The sequence below is a fragment of the Taudactylus pleione genome, unplaced genomic scaffold (assembly GCF_031769625.1).
Source record: "Taudactylus pleione unplaced genomic scaffold, aTauple2 ptg000004l, whole genome shotgun sequence".
NCBI lineage: Eukaryota > Metazoa > Chordata > Amphibia > Anura > Myobatrachidae > Taudactylus > Taudactylus pleione.
In genome coordinates this window covers 1,871,187-1,887,884 of record NW_028284407.1, presented here as the reverse complement: position 1 = coordinate 1,887,884, position 16,698 = coordinate 1,871,187, and the positions used below count along the sequence as shown (strand labels likewise).

The window sequence follows — 16,698 nt, the reverse complement described above, 5'->3', positions numbered from 1 at the left end:
TTTGCCATGGATGATTGCAGTGCACACTGATGACTTTACTCGTCTGGGAATGGAGCGTCTTATTTATTTATTTATTTATTTATTACCAGTTATTTATATAGCGCACACATATTCCGCAGCGCTTTACAGAGAATATTTGGCCACTCACATCAGTCCCTGCCCCAGTGGTGCTTACACTCTATATTCCCTACCACACACACATACACATTAGGGTTAATTTGTGTTGGGAGCCAATTAACCTACCAGTATATTTTTGGAGTGTGGGAGGAAACCAGAGTACCTGGAGGAAACCCACGCAAGCACAGGGAGAATATACAAACTCCGCACAGGTAGGGCCGTGGTGGGAATCAAACCCATGACCTCAGTGCTGTGAGGCAGCAACGCTAACCATTACACCATCTGTGCTGCCCTAGTCTTGCCCTGTAGTTGTAGTTCCAGTTGTAAGTATTAAGCGGAAGGCAATCCCAGTGGTAGCGCGGGATGGTAGGTCCAGAGTGCATAGGATCAACGCATTTCATTTCAGTGGCATAGAAATGCCAGTAACGGAAAGGCAATTCACCCCGCTTGCTAATTGCCCTATGCGGCTGCAAACAAAAATGGACGAGTCCGGAGGTATAGTAAATGCACCATACCGCCGCACTCACAGGAGTGAGAACATTGCTCCTAATTGGACTGACCCCTCTAAAGCCTCCCTTCTCCCAATATTGTACCTTGTTTTCTCCTGAAATAACTTTGATGACTTGAGTTGAAACGTGCTATTAAATGTTTATTTCAGGCTTTTGATCTTTATGAACAAAGATACGCTGCTGTGAAAATTCACCAACTCAACAAGAGCTGGAGAGACGAGAAGAAGGAGAATTACCACAAGTAAATACTTCTGTGTCCTTCCATAATACAGCCTGCCATTCATCTCTGCAGCCATATTAACCCACATGTGTTTTTTCAGGCACGCCTGCAGAGAGTATAGAATACACAAAGAACTCGATCACCCCCGAATAGTTAAACTTTACGATTATTTTTCCCTGGATACAGACACGTAAGTATGATCACCGCTGTTGCTTTTAGTGTGTTTGGCTTTATGGAAAGTATTTCATCTCTCTTTCATAAGAGAATATTGTGTATATTAATAAGACAACCATTGAACTCCTGTGCTCCTATTTTACAGAGAACTGTAGATAATATCATTTATATTCCCTATCATAGAGAATGTATTGTATTATTTGTGGGTGGTGTTAAGCATTATATGGCGCCATATAAGGAAACTATAATAATTAAAACAGATGGAAATATGTTGTGTGAGTAATGCCACTGTGAATTCCCCTGTAAGACCACCTAAGTGCAATAAGAGGTATGTTTTTCCAATAGTAGTAGCAGTTCCAATGAATATAAATAGAGTAGAAAATTATATACTATCTCCATACCTTCCAATATTTGATTTGAAAATGTAGACATTTAGGGGTCTATTTAGTAAGCATTGGATGAAGATAAAGTACCAGCCAGTCAGCTGCTAACTGTCATTTTGAAACACAGCCAATGACATGGCAGTTAGTAGCTGATTGGCTGGTACTTTATCTCCGTTCATTTTATCTCTATCCAAAGCTTAATAAATAGACCCTTTAGTCCATGCTCTCAAACAATCCAGGTGGCGCCGCTGTTCCACCCACTCCCCTCTTTGACACTGTAAAACGGTACTGGGGAGAATGCAAATACAAGTATAAGCAGGCGAAGGCCTTCCTATTAAACAGAGACGTTCTTGTCAGCTCGCCTCTGTCTGAGCCTGATGGGAACAAGTGACACAAAATCATTACTTTTAAGATGATGAATGGAATTCCAACGCTTCACTTTGGCATCTCTTTAATTTCTTTGTTTGGTAGACCTGTATATTTTGTGGGCTCGGTATATTATGTGGTCTTTCATAATGTCGATGGTGATAAAATGTCGACAGTCCATCTCTGAGGTATCCCAAAGCTTAACCCTAATGTTAACATTTTCAATATGATATTTGTCAGCATTCGGTCCATGTCGACATTTTCCAGATTTAGGCATTTTAACCACGTCTACATTATAAATGACAACCTAGTGACTACATGCCATGTTATATGGAGAATCTGTACACTAAGAAAGAGGAATGTTTCACAAATAATACCATAGTTTAGTGTTCTGGAATTCTATCTGAAGCACAGAACATTTCTCCGGCCTGATCAGCAGAGCAGAGCTTCCTGGTGTTTATTAGCATGAGTATAGGTGGCCCTTTCATGTTGGCAGAACCACATTTCAAATTAGATATCCTTGAGATGATGGAGGTTGTCGTACAACAACATTGATGTTGGTGGGACCAAGGGATTGATTTACCAAGTGCTTCTCGGTGGCTTTGAATTCAAAATTTTAACCGATAATGATATTAAATGTTGAACACATCTGGTTCTTTATTTAATGCAATTTTTCTATTCTATTTTGCGGTCAAAACTGCCACTTATCCTAGATCTGGAGCTAGATTTGCTACTTCCCTTTGCTGCAAGGAATACAAAATATTGCCCTAGGAATCCTTACATTGTCAGGCCCATACACCGTACAAGTGTTCATGAAGCTATAGGCGGATCACATCGTTTCTCTTATGCCAATGAGATAACTTCTGTAAACATGAAAACCTTGAACCCTGCCACGTTGGGGCCTTTAAGGAGTCGTAGCAGGAACCTTAGGTGTCATCTTGGTTTGTTGGAGAATATAGTATATAAGCTGTATGTCATGCAGCACATCTAAATCATTATGAAAAAGTTCTCTTCCTATATCACAAGTTAGAATTTGCATAGAAGACGGACTGTTCAGTTTTCTATATTCGTTTTCAGGTTTTGTACAGTGCTAGAATACTGTGAAGGCAACGATCTTGACTTTTACCTTAAACAACACAAGTTGATGTCCGAAAAGGAAGCCAGGTCTATTGTAATGCAAATAGTCAACGCACTACGTTATCTCAATGAGATCAAACCGCCCATCATCCATTATGATCTCAAGCCAGGTAGGTTGAGCGGTAAACTGGGGCTGAAGCTCTGTTCTCCTCATTGTAGTTGCAGCCTGGCTTTATTTTGCCATTGGGAATATTCTCCATTATGAATTCAAATAATCTATTTAGGCTAGGGATGTGCAGGCTCGGATAGGTTCGAGTTTGCACGTGGAGTTCGGATTTTTCCCTCCAAAAAAACGGAACTCAGAACGAGGCAAAACGTCATCTTACATGGACGAACATCATCATTCCTGGACAAAAGACCAGGAATGATGATGTTCGTCCATGTAAGATGACGTTTTGCCTCGTTCTGAGTTCCGTTTTTTTGGAGGGAAAAATCCGAACTCCACGTGCAAACTCGAACCTATCCGAGCCTGCACATCCCTAATTTAGGCCTACTATAATTGTGCTTTAATGGTAAAAGAAACTAGCCATTCTAATCATCAACTTTTATTATTGAGCTGAGTTCCTTATTTCTAAATATTTATATATATATATAACAATATGTAGAACGTTTTCACTTGGAGCCATATTCAATTAGAGGCGAAGACTGTTCGCTTCATTCGCCTGTTTCAGAGGCGAATTTATTCCGTGCTCGTCCCCGCTTTTCGCCTAATTCAATTGCAAAGCAGGCGAACACGGAAATAGGCGAATGGGGAACAGGTGAAAAGTACTGAAAGAATTGGGGAAATCAGTCTGTACCCCAGAAAAAGATACACTAACATAGGGAATCAATATAGATGTGTACTAATAGCCCTAATAAAGCTATTTTGCTTAAGTTGTGTAAATTGCTTGCTACTAGCGTTTTTGTAAAAGTGGTGAAGAATGGCATAAAGCTGTATTTTTGGGTGAAAATAAATAGTCCTGTCAAATTTGGGGTGCTTGAAAATGGGTGCAAGCATGTTTTTATGTCTCTAAAGTGAACTTTTAAAAAACGTGAAAAATCCACCCGCTGCATGCACCTGCAATCCCAATAACACCTGACCCATACTTGTGGACCCCCAAGAAGTCTTTTTCGCTACTTTTAATGTTTATCCCCCCACTTTTTAAATTTACACCCCAAAAATGACGTCTTTTTTGGGGTGTTCTTAGTTTTTAGTTTCTGGTTTTTTTGCGTATTTGTCCTTTGGGGGCTGTCCCAAGGGGTCTGAGTTGTTTCCCCACGTTTGCACCCCAAAATAAAGATTTTGCATTTCTTTTCACCAGCTATTGATTGGAGAATCATTTTTGGAGAATTGTTTCCACTGAGGCGAAATTGTCCTGGAATTGAATTTGGCGAATTTTTTTTTTTAGGCAAATTTTTCACAAAAAAACAGGCGAATATGGCTTTTCGCCTCTAATTGAATTCCCCTCTTGCTCTTCAGATTGTCCCAACAGCAGGATTTTCACTTGATATTTTTCCAATAGTGTAGTAAATATGTGCATGAAAAGAAACCAAACACATTGAATAGTGTGATATGGTTATAAAATGTGCACTCCAATGTGTAGATCCTTTCAGGGAAGAGTGAATTAGTCCCATCCAAATTGTCAAGTGTCCCGAAATTCCGTATTGGGCACCAACCCGCGTGTAGAGTAATTCACACTGTGCAGACTTAGATGTATGATTACTTGTTAAGAGATGGTATCAAACACGCAAAGGTTTCTTTGTGCCTTCCTTCAATTCTTCCACATTGCAATATGAATACACATGTGCTCCATTCAGTATTCTAAAATAAAACAAGAAATGGACCAATTTGTAATGGTAAAAAAATCACATGAATAAATGTATTAAGAAAAAATGGGGTATAGGCAATTCGTACCATGTGGATGGAATACATGCATTGAAGTTAGCTTTATATTGTTTATGGATAGCTGTAGGTGAATCATACTTTCCTACACTCCCGGAAGTCGCAGGAGGCTCCTGATTTTTTTTTTTAGGCACCCCGCACCCCCGGAGTAGGCACTTCTCCCGCATTCTGCCCACTTCCTAGTGAAGTGGGCAGTATGGGGAGAAACTCACCTAGAATCCACGGCCCATCGTAAGGGGGTGGGACTTAAAGATGCGATTTTATGATAATCGCGTTGTTTGGCCCCGCCACCCTGTATTAAAATATGCGAGGTTCGCAAGATTTTGCCGCCAGGGCCTAACGACTCAAATGTCCAGTTCCGCCCCTATAACTGCCCGACTGTTGCCTCTCCCCCGGTTTCTCCTGTGGAGGACAGATCAAAGTCTGTAAGTATGAGGTGAATGCAGACTCGGGCATGAGCTCAATTGTTACATCCCTTTTGCAGAAGAAGGTAGGAGTATAAAGGATGTTGGGTCAGGAGAACACTGCAATTCTTCATTAAGGTCTGAGATGTTTGAAAGAGAAACAAAGACCCTCCGATGGGGGGAGATGTCACTTTTTCCATTCGTTAAATCCCCCATTAGAAGAGCAGTGGATATAAAGCCTGCAGGAGGTGATACAGATGGCCTGTGACTCACATGTACTTCTTCTCACAGGAAACATTCTTCTAGTGGATGGTACAGCATGTGGGGAGATCAAAATCACAGACTTTGGCTTGTCCAAAATAATGGATGATGACAGCTATGGTGTGGATGGAATGGACTTGACATCACAAGGGGCTGGAACTTACTGGTAAGTATGTGCTTGATTATATAATATTATTAGGCCATGGATTACAGTGTGAAAACCTTACAAATGGATCAAAAACCTTGTAGATATTTTCTAAATCACAATTCTTTTATTTTTTCAAAGACTATTTACTTCATTTAGAGCAAAAATGTATCAAGAGTAGGAGCACATATCATATAGGGTACTGCATGCGCGATTTATAATCCAGTGGATAGATGTGGCCACATCAAAAAGTTAATTTATTTCAGTCATTATCAACTTAATTATAACTACCATAAGATAAAAACATGTAGGTGCCCCCCCATCCCCCCCCAATTCAACTACCCTTTAACATATGATTGTTAGAGCCTGGGCCGGAAACCACTAAAGCAGGTAGACAATAAGTGGTAAGCAGACTTTGGCAACTTTGGCTGGTCACACTATAACCAGGAAACCAGCAGTATGGGGTCCTCCTTCCATAAAGTGAACTCTAGAGGAATTGGTGGGTAAAATGTACAAGTTCTACACCCCCTATGACATTGGGGTACTTTCTGCCAAACCTAGGGTGGTGGATGCCAGGTTAATTATGCGCAGTTCATTAGTAGACTGTATGGACAATGTATAGAAACATTTACATATATATATATATATATATATATATATTATATACACACACATACATACACACACACACACGTGGCCAAAATTGCGGACACATTTTGAAATTTGAATGTTTATCAACTTCGAATGCTTATAAAAACTGTTTGTAAAAATAAAGGATACCCAACGAAATACTGATAGGAGTCGGACAGTAACATCTTAAGTACACAGGGATTTTCACCCTAAGTGTTGGTTTCACTGCATAACTTCCCTTGTAATGCAAATATTTGACCTCTGTTTATTGTGTTGAATTCAGCATAAAATTTTCTTTGATTTGATATGAGTCATTGCACTGTGTGAAGTGTAATAGTTTTTATAAGCATTCGAAGTTGAAAAACATTCATATTTCAAAAGGTGTCCGCAATTTTGGCCACCACTGTGTATGTGTGTGTGTGTGTGTATATATCTATATCTATAAATCCTTAGTGAGTCTGCTTCCTGAAGCTAACCCATAGGGAATCTGCTTCCTGAAGCTAACACATAGGGAATCTGCTTCCTGAAGCTAACCCATAGGGAATCTGCTTCCTGAAGCTAACCCATAGGGAATCTGCTTCCTGAAGCTAACCCATAGGGAAACTGCTTCCTGAAGCTAACCCATAGGGAACCTGCTTCCTGAAGCTAACCCATAGGGAATCTGCTTCCTGAAGCTAACCCATAGGGAATCTGCTTCCTGAAGCTAACCCATAGGGAATTTGCTTCCTGAAGCTAACCCATAGGGAATTTGCTTCCTGAAGCTAACCCATAGGGAAACTGCTTCCTGAAGCTAACCCATAGGGAAACTGCTTCCTGAAGCTAACCCATAGGGAAACTGCTTCCTGAAGCTAACCCATAGGGAAACTGCTTCCTGTAGTAATCCATAGTGAATTAAAAATAAAAAGCCAGATAAGCCAAACGTAACTTCCTGCTACCTGAGACCCCTCTAGAATGTGTAAACTCCAGTCAAACGGAGAGGGATAATGAGCACGTTAAATCCATCAATTTATTTTTGTGGGTTTGACTCTCCTAAGACTTTCAAACATTCTGAAGCTTTGTGTATCTCCCGTGCAGCGTGTCTGGCTCAGCCTGGCGCTAATTACCACTTTTACAGCTGGATCACATTTGTGTTTTGTGCCCATTAGTGTTAACCAGACTATAGCCCTGATGGCAGATACTCATAACAAACTTTTTTTAAATCTATTTAAACTAGAATAAGAACTTGATGAGTCTTTCATCATCAACATTACTTGTCATTACACCAGACTTTTGGGAGTCACAAGTAATACCCCTTCAATGAGTCATATCAAGAACTAAGGGATATACTAGATTTAGTTGTGCATGCCTCTACTATCTGAAAGATAACGATTTTAAAAATCATTTAATCGTTCATATCTGAAAGAAAATCTGACATGTGAGCCTGCAACGATGAACGATGCGCGTTCCCAATTGTCAAATAACGATATCTGACATCTGATGTGTTTTCAGTCAGATTTGGATGATTCCATTCATTTTAATACTGTCTAAAATCGTACAAATCGTTGATCAAATCGTTCATCTGACAGATCTGACCGTGTGTATACGCAATTAAGGTGCCCATCCACTAGACGATTTAATTGAGCGATTAAACAATAACGATATCGTTATCGTTCGATTAATCGTTTGCAGATTGTTTAAAAAAATGTCTAAAACGACCAGCGATGTGCGTACCCACTGCTCGTTTAAACATCTATCATTAGGCAAATATTCTGGACAATCTGATGATCACATCAGGTTCAGCATGTTTGTAGATGATTGATATGCCTACACTGAGCGGCTGCTCATTCAGTGTAGGCACATCACCGACTGACAAACGACTGCACGATTACAGTATCGTAATCGTGCAGTCGTTTTCGGGTCTGCTAGTGGATGTGCATCTTTACTCTCAGCCTGCATCCGGCAAGCCAGTGCAACACCATGTAACCATGAACGTTTCTCTAATTTGTTTGCTTCATCTAATGAGAATGTTCAGCTAGTTAGATGGAGCCTATAAAAATACCTGATGACATAGTATGTTGAAATCGGTTTCTTGGTGTCTATGGAAACGCCCACATGTACGGGTGATACCTTTGCTTTTCTCTGCACCTTTTAGTGAATAAAATTGCATGTTGGTCTAATGAGACCGCATATGTTTTCAAGTACGGTAGGTCTCCAGCCTTAATCCAAATGCAACATTTGGCGAAACAGAGGTTTCAGGGACCCTTCAACAAACGTATCACTCTGTGAGGATGTTGGGCTTACATTTAGTTTTTGCGATGAAGTAGGTCAGTCCACTGATGGTAACAAATATCTCTACAGGTTTGGGATCACTTAAACAGCTAGAAAAGTTCAACTGTATTGTACTCAATATAAATTATAATACTTCTAAAAACACACAGGATAATAATAGGCATAACAAAAGGCCAAAGGGGTTTGACTGCACAAGGGGAATCGGAATGAAATACCGATAGACGGGATGCCGGCTGTCAGTACACTAACAGCGGCATCCCAAAGGTTCAAATTCCGACAGGGGAACTGTGAGTACTGTTCCCATGTACTATCTACCCCCTAACCCTCCTTTCCTGTAACCTAATAATACTATCCCTCCCTACCCTGCACACTAACTCCCTCTGTAAGTGCCTACACCTAACCCTCCCCCCTTAGTGCCTAACCCTAAACCCCCCAGGTGGTGCCAGAACCTAACTCCCCCGACCCGGAGCCTAACCCTAACCTCCCCTCTCCCGCAGCCTAATGCTAGCATCCCCAGGGGAGCTTAATGCTAAGTCCCCTCCCGTCCCCTCCGTGGCTGATACTCACCTTTCAGCGATGATGCCGTGTGCCAGGATTCCGACATCGGCATCCCGAGTCATGTCGGGATTTTGGCGCCGGTGTTCTGGCAGATTCTGATGCTGGGGTTCCGGCAGACGGCATCCTGCTTGTCGGGATGCTCACCGCATCCCACACAAGGAGCCTACAAATCATCCCTACCCCAAAGGGGGCTATATTGAAGGGTTCCCTTGGAGTGGCGATCCCCTGCTGAGCCACATATATACTCTACCAGCAGGGGAGGGACTGTGATAGGTCCAAGGAGACTTTGCGATTGCTGTTATGAGGCTGGACTTGCATTAACATGTACTCTTTATATAGCGCCAAATCATATGTCTACCCCTGTCTTAAAGTCAAATAAGCACTTGTGATATTGTGAGAATGATGGTGGAGCTTTGAACAGGATGGCCTATCTGGGAGAGGGGTTAAGGTGTCCACACACGGTAGGCAGGGCCGGATTAAGGCTTGAGGGGGCCCCAGGGCAACTAAATTGCGGGGGCCCCTTCAAGCCACACGGAGCTTTCCCCCTAAGCCTTCTGCCCTCCCACCCCCAAAGCCTCCGCCGCTGACTTACCTGAGTGCGGGCGTGACCTCCTCCCGGCAGAGCTGCTCCCTGGTACTCTCATCGGCGTCGCGGACGTAATGTGTCACGTGGTGCCGGTAAGAAGATTCGGGAGCCGCTCTGCGCTGTATGCAGCGGCACTGACTGTGCCACTGCATACATTAACAGCGAATTGCGGCAGTGAGCCTCAATCCGGGAACAGGTGTCACTGGAAGATCTGGCCGTTTTCTATGCATCGGAACGACAGATCGTGCATAATATGTGCAAGTAGTGAGTGTCCACTCTCGATAACTATGCCGATGCGCGTACCCGCGGGTCATACATCGTATCGTCAGATATTACTTGCTGCAGATAAGATTTGCTGATTTCGATCTGGCGACATATCGTTCAGTGTTTATGCATTAATGATATGTTCGGATCCACACGATGCTGCATGCGCGGAACAGGGAGATCCGTGATGCATGCACAGATCAGTGAGATCAATCCATACATCTGTGTAAAAAGAAAAAAAAAATTAATACAAGTGTAAAAAGAAAAAAACAAGGTGTGCTCCCCCCCCCCCCCCCCCCCCCCACAAACCATAGCCGGCCCCGGCTTCTGAGACCCAGAACTGGTTGTGCTAAATACAGGGGACAAACAACGTAGGGTGCCCCTGCATTTAGCACAACCAGCACAGATTGTGTCTTAGTGATCCGTGCATGCATCTGTGTGCCAGTGGGCACAGACTTTATGAGCAGCCCAACTAATTTCTCCCCAGGCTTTCAGAGGCAGAGTTCTGTTCACGCCAACTGGAGAGCTTAAAACACAGAAATACAGATGTGTCCACATACATATAGCCTCCTTGCGCTTTAAACAGCCCTTCTAGTCGCGCCGTGACGCGGCATGACTGTAGCACTGAGCGTCTTTTCGTACAACCTTTTTTCAGATGAGTTTTATTTGCACAGCGATGTGAATCGGACACACAAGCAGCTCCTGCTGGTTAAAATGATATGCGGCATGCCTATATTCTGTGCGCACCTGCGGGTGTATCTGCATGCGAAATGCTACGTTACAGTGTCACAGCCGCTGATACTGTAGCGTAGCATTTCGCATGCAGATACACCCGCAGTGACACAGAATACAGGCATGCCGCATATCATTTTAATCCGCAGGAGCTGCTTGTGCGCCCTATTCATATCGCTGTGCAAATGAAACTCATCTGAAAAAAAGTTGCAGGAAAAGGCGCTCGGTGCTACTGAGTCATACGGTGCTCATGCGTTATGTGTAACGCAGCTTGTAGCACACAGAGGATAGATGTATGTGGACACATCTGTATTACACAGGGATACACCATCTAAAATTGGGATTGAAACACATTTAGGTGCTTCTTCACAGGAGCTTTACATTGGGATATTTCAACAGAGAACTCACACAGGGACCGGTGCCCAATTACTGGTGTAAAAGGATGCAACTGCCAAGGTGACACATTGGCCCTCATGCTGTACAGACCAGTATCTAAAATACAGTGGCTGCATTTCCAATAATATACCAGGCCTGTTGTATCAATACATTTATAGGAATACGTTTATACCTATGGAACCCTCTTGGCAACATTTAAGAACCATGTAATTGTAACATAAAACACCTAGGGTAATACATTTTTATCATTCGCTATTAAGCAGTGGCTGGTTAGAAATGAGGATTCCAGGCAAGCTTTTATCTATATTTTAATGGATCCATCCTGCTCTCATCACACGCGCACCTTTTATTGTTATTTAGTTACAGACCCCACAAGGAGGTAAATGACATTAATTATAGCCTTCACCTGCACTATTTGTCTGTTCCTCTGGGGGGATTGGGTGTGTGAATGATGGTTTGGTGCAAGAACGTGTGGGATTGGGTTTTATGGGAGAAATGTGGAGTAAATATTCTGCTGTGGTAGTGATGTTCTCCTGGAACCCTGCAGGTATCTGCCACCAGAGTGCTTTGTGGTGGGCAAGGAGCCACCAAAGATTTCAAATAAAGTGGACGTATGGTCTGTTGGAGTCATCTTTTTCCAGTGTCTCTATGGCAGAAAGGTGAGGAACCTTGGCTGACCCTGCTTTAACCACTGACCGCATAATCAAGATGCTTAACAAGAAGTTGTTTATTTTACAGCCGTTCGGCCACAATCAATCCCAGCAAGACATCTTACAAGAGAATACCATATTAAAAGCCACGGATGTTCAATTTCCTGTGAAGCCTGTTGTTAGTAATGAAGCTAAGGTAAAATATAAACAATTAGCTGTCTGACATTGCTAGAAGAATAGTTTTCCAATTCAACTACCGTCGTAGATGCACTTTGTACCAGAGGGAACAAATCACCACAACCCATGAGTGATTTGTAGCGTTGGGCCGCACATGCAGCAGTATTGGCAATTAGATCTAATATCACCATATGTGAGGACCCAAAATGACTGTTTCATTCCAAAAAAATTATCCATTTGGCAGATTGGTTTTGGGCATAATACGAGCTACGGCTGATTGATGCTGTTGATCTGTGCGAAAAGCAAATCGCTGACTCTTTATTAGGTCTCCATGGGAACTGGCTGGTTTGCCAGAGCGTCAGACTGACCAGTCTACAGTGGTCACACTGGGAAAAGAGGTCCTGTTCTTGGGCTTGAATGACCATATAATACCATGTGTGACCAGCAGAAAATTTAATTGTTTTGTAACTGAGAAATTTAGTAAATAACTTCAATCAAGCACACTGATGGGTTTTGGTTTTCTACATGTCCTCATGTTACTCCAGTTGTGAATGTCTTGCAGGAGCACAGCATATTGTGTCACTGTTTGAAGCCTCCTTTCCACTCCATCCTTCCACATTGCTGTAGGGTTCTGACCTGGGGTTATATGGAGATAGTTTCCCAGCCGATAGGACACAAATTAAATCTAAACTGCCACTACTTACACATGCACTGTGGCATCTGTCTTCAGTCGGCTTCCAACCACTATAAAGCTTCTGGAAGGTTTTGACTAAAATGTGTGTGTGTGTGTGTGTGTATGTACAGTGCATCCGGAAAGTATTCACAGCGCTTCATTTTTTCCACATTTTGTTATGTTACAGCCTTATTCCAAAGTGGAATAAATTAATTTTTGTCCTCAAAATTCTACACACAATACCCCATAATGACAATGTGTAAAACGTTTTTTATGAGATTTTTGCAAAGGCTATAAAAAAATACTAAGAAATCGCATGTGCATAAGTATTCACAGCCATTGCTCAATATTTTGTTCAAGCACCTTTGGCAGCAATTACAGCCTCAAGTCTTTTTGAATACGATACCACAAGCACCTATCTTTGGGCAGTTTCGCCCATTCCTCTTTGATGGGAGGCGTCGTTGCACAGCCTTTTTCAGATTTCTCCAGAGATGTTCTATCGGATTCAAGTCTGGGCTCTGGCTGGGCCACTAATGGACATTCACAAAGTTGTCCTGAAGCCACTCCTTTGATATCTTGGCTGTGTGCTTAGGGCCGTTGTCCTGCTGAAAGATGAACCGTCGCCCCAGTCTGAGGTCAAGAGCGCTCTGGAGCAGGTTTTCATGCAGGATGTCTCTGTACATTGCTGCATTCATATTTCCCTCTATCCTGACTAGTCTCCCAGTTTCTGCCGCTGAAAAACATCCCCACAACATGATACTGCCACCACCATGCTTCACTGGTGATGAGCGGTGCCTGGTTTCCTCCAAACATAACGCCTGGCATTGACGCCAAAGAGTTCTATCTTTGTCTCATCTGACCAGAGAATTTTGTTTGTCATGGTCCGAGAGTCCTTCTGGTGCATTTTGGCAAACTCCAGACGGGCTGCCATGTGCTTTTTACTAAGGAGTGGCTTCCGTCTGGTCACTCTACCGTAAAGGCCTGATTGGTGGATTGCTGAAGAGATGGTTGTCCTTCTGGAAGGTTCTCCTCTGTCCACAGAGGAATGCTGTAGCTCTGACAGTGACCATAGGGTTCTTCATCACCTCCCTGACTAGGGCCCTTCTCCCACGATCACTCAGTTTAGATGGCCGGCCAACTCTAGGAAGAGTCCTGGTGGTTCTGAACTTCTTCCATTTACGGATGATGGAGGCAACTGTGCTCATTGGGACCTTCAAAGCAGCAGATATTTTTCTGTATCCTTCCTCAGATTTGTGCTTTGAGACAATCCTGTCTCGGAGGTCTACAGACAATTCCTTGGACTTCATGCTTGGTTTGTGCTCTGACATGCACTGTCAAGTGTGGGACCTTATATAGACAGGTGTATGCCTTTCAAAATCATGTCCAAACAACTGAATTTACCACAGGTGGACTCCAATTAAGCTGTAGGAACATCTCAAGGGATGATCAGTGGAAACAGGATGCAACTGAGCTAAATTTTGAGCTTCGTGGCAAAGGCTGTGAATACTTATGTACATGTCATTTCTTAGTAGTTTTTTTTTTTTTTTTTATTAAATTTGCAAAAATCTCAAAAAAACTTTTTACACGTTGTCATTAATGGGGTATTGTGTGTAGAATTTTGAGGACAAAAATGAAATTATTCCATTTTGGAATAAGGCTGTAACATAACAAAATGTGGAAGAAGTGAAGCGCTGTGAATACTTTCCGGATGCACTGTATATAAACTGGGAATTCAAATATGGGGAACCTATTGTTCTGCTAGTTGGTGTAATAACTCGCATACAAACACTGCATAATTCCGTAGATTATATCTTGAATGTGTACAGTCATTTAGAAAACTACAGCAGTAGGGTGACAGATTGGATGCAACACACTGTAAAAAAAAAAAAGTCCTCTTCTCCTCCACTACCTGGGTCCCCTGCTCAGTTGCCTTTCCAGTGCCTTGCATTGTACTTTTATTATTTTATTTTTCCACTGTTTAGATTTCCTCTTCTTTTTCCTGCAGGCGTTTATAAGGCGGTGTTTAGCTTATCGCAAAGAGGACCGGTTTGATGTCCACCAGCTGGCCAGTGACCCATACCTTCTCCCACACATGAGAAGATCCAATTCTTCAGGAAACCTGCACATGTCTGGGCTCGTAGCCTGTCCCACCCCGCCTACGTCTAGCATAATTTCATATTGATACTCCAATCAAGGCTGGCATGGTTATTTGTTCACTAGCTTTCAGGTGCAAATTTTAGTTTTAAAGACAAAACAAAGATTTGAGTAGGTCCTACCCCTCCCGTCCCCCATCCCTCCCTCAACCAAGGATGTGTTTGAAGACATTTGTGTGTTTTTTGGGGGATCTATCTCCTTAGTGTTATTTGTATGATGAGCAAAGATGAGACTGTGAAAATATATTCCCTTTGACTGTAATGTTGGACATTGGCCTCAGTGTGCTATTAAGCCATTTTCAAGCTACTGGGAATGACCTGGACTGTGCTCCTCTTTTTGAGTCTCCTGCCCAAGTGTAATATTATAGGTTAGGGGCCAGCGTCAAAGATGGACGAGAGCGCACACATGAAACCAGGGTCCGTTCGCTGTTCACCAAGGAGGAAAAAAAAATGTTATTTTATTTTTTTTTTTTGTTTTCTTTACATTTTTTTTTCCCCATTAGTGGGGACCTTTGTACATATTCTTTGTAATACTACAACGCAATTGGTTGATACTGGAGAGTGTTAGCAGGAAGGGTGTTTTTCATTATTTACAAAAATAAATAAATCTAAATCCACGCTTACAATGATGGACTTGCGTAAGGGAACGCGCGCTACCCAGAGTCTCCGACACCCGTTCATTGAAACCAAAGCTAAAAAGAGAGTGGGGCCGTCACACAACTTGTATTCAACACATAATGTTCGTTTTTTTTCCTTTCTGTTCTCACCTTTCAGGGTAAATGTTTTGGGTTACACGCACACATTTTCTGGATATTAATTCTAGCGTTTTGCATCATTCCACATGTTATCATGTCTCTTTTTTGTTCATTATGTACGTATACCACATTCAGTAGGTACCAATTGCTCTCAAAACTTTACATAAAATTTTCTATGCAGGATAATGAGAAATTCCCTTCTAGCGCTGGTGTATATTGCTGTACAGATGTCCTTTTTCATGTATTCCTGTATTTTCAGCAGCTTTTTTCTTTTATTTTCTGTACAATTTTTAAAGGTATGGCTTTTTCTATTGATTTTTTTTTTTTATTTCGAAGTCTCCTGGATGGCGCTTTCGTTTGCTGCTAAATAACTTCTCATTTTGCAAAACGATAGAAATTGTTTCCGTTTCAGAGGCAAATTAAACCGCCCTAGAACCCGGACTGTTCATTAACAAGCATGTGTAAGCCTATACAGTACTGTAAACCTGTTTCCACTTTCCTGACTGTGGCATGTTGATGACATATCGAGGAGGTTTTCTTTAGCATTTTTTTCTTATTTGAGACTTCCTCCATGCAGGGTTGGTGTAAAATACATTAACACACAGATATCTCTCTCTGCTTAAACTGGTGTTAGAGCACAACCGACTTCTTCATTTCTATTGACCTAGTAAGCTAGAAACTGTTTTCTAGAATGCTGTCTTTCTTTACTGCACAAATACAAGGATACCCTTCAGTACATGAGTAGGCAACAGTGCTTTGCGTCGCAATAAACTGTTAATCTCTGTAGCATTCAAGGGATTAATCCTCTGTCACATTCAGAATGTTTCAAATGCAAATGTGTAATTTTGTTCATGTTACAGAAAGAGGCCGTATTAACACAGATTACCATTTAATATTGTACAGTTAACCGTGGCTCTTGTTTCCATTGTTGCAAGCAATTTCATTTTACATTGTACATAAATATACATTAACTGTCTCTTTAAGATGCTGCTGAAATTGTAGAGAATGTAGCCAAACCAGTAATAAATAACGAAAGTTGAAATTTCAGCTATGCTTTCTCTTTGGTATGCTTATTAAAGGTGTTCTTTTTTAGTTGCTTGGTGTCTAGGCATTTATATGCTGGGCTTAGGGACTTACAGTAGGTTTATGTTACCTCTCTGTGCAGGCTGAGAGGATACTTAGTAGTTCTGCCTGTCTTCCATATGCCCTGTCTGCCATTTTTGACTATGGCCGGTTGACCACATCTTATCATTGAAAA

At 42.0% G+C, this 16,698-nt stretch overlaps 1 protein-coding gene across 6 annotated transcripts in view; it reads left to right on the top strand.

Annotated features, from left to right (window-relative positions):
• TLK1 (tousled like kinase 1) overlaps positions 1–16,487 on the top strand; it is a 310,849-nt gene extending 294,362 nt beyond the window's left edge. For all 6 annotated transcript variants that reach the window (XM_088470184.1, XM_088470297.1, XM_088470045.1 and 3 more), the window contains 7 exons: positions 776–867; positions 947–1,036; positions 2,847–3,016; positions 5,484–5,619; positions 11,580–11,691; positions 11,771–11,878; positions 14,538–16,487. In XM_088470184.1, the coding sequence (XP_088326310.1) occupies positions 776–867; positions 947–1,036; positions 2,847–3,016; positions 5,484–5,619; positions 11,580–11,691; positions 11,771–11,878; positions 14,538–14,714 (885 nt within the window). In that variant the 3' untranslated portion in view covers positions 14,715–16,487. The remainder of the gene's footprint in view (positions 1–775; positions 868–946; positions 1,037–2,846; positions 3,017–5,483; positions 5,620–11,579; positions 11,692–11,770; positions 11,879–14,537) is intronic.
• The last annotated feature ends 211 nt before the right edge of the window (positions 16,488–16,698 follow it).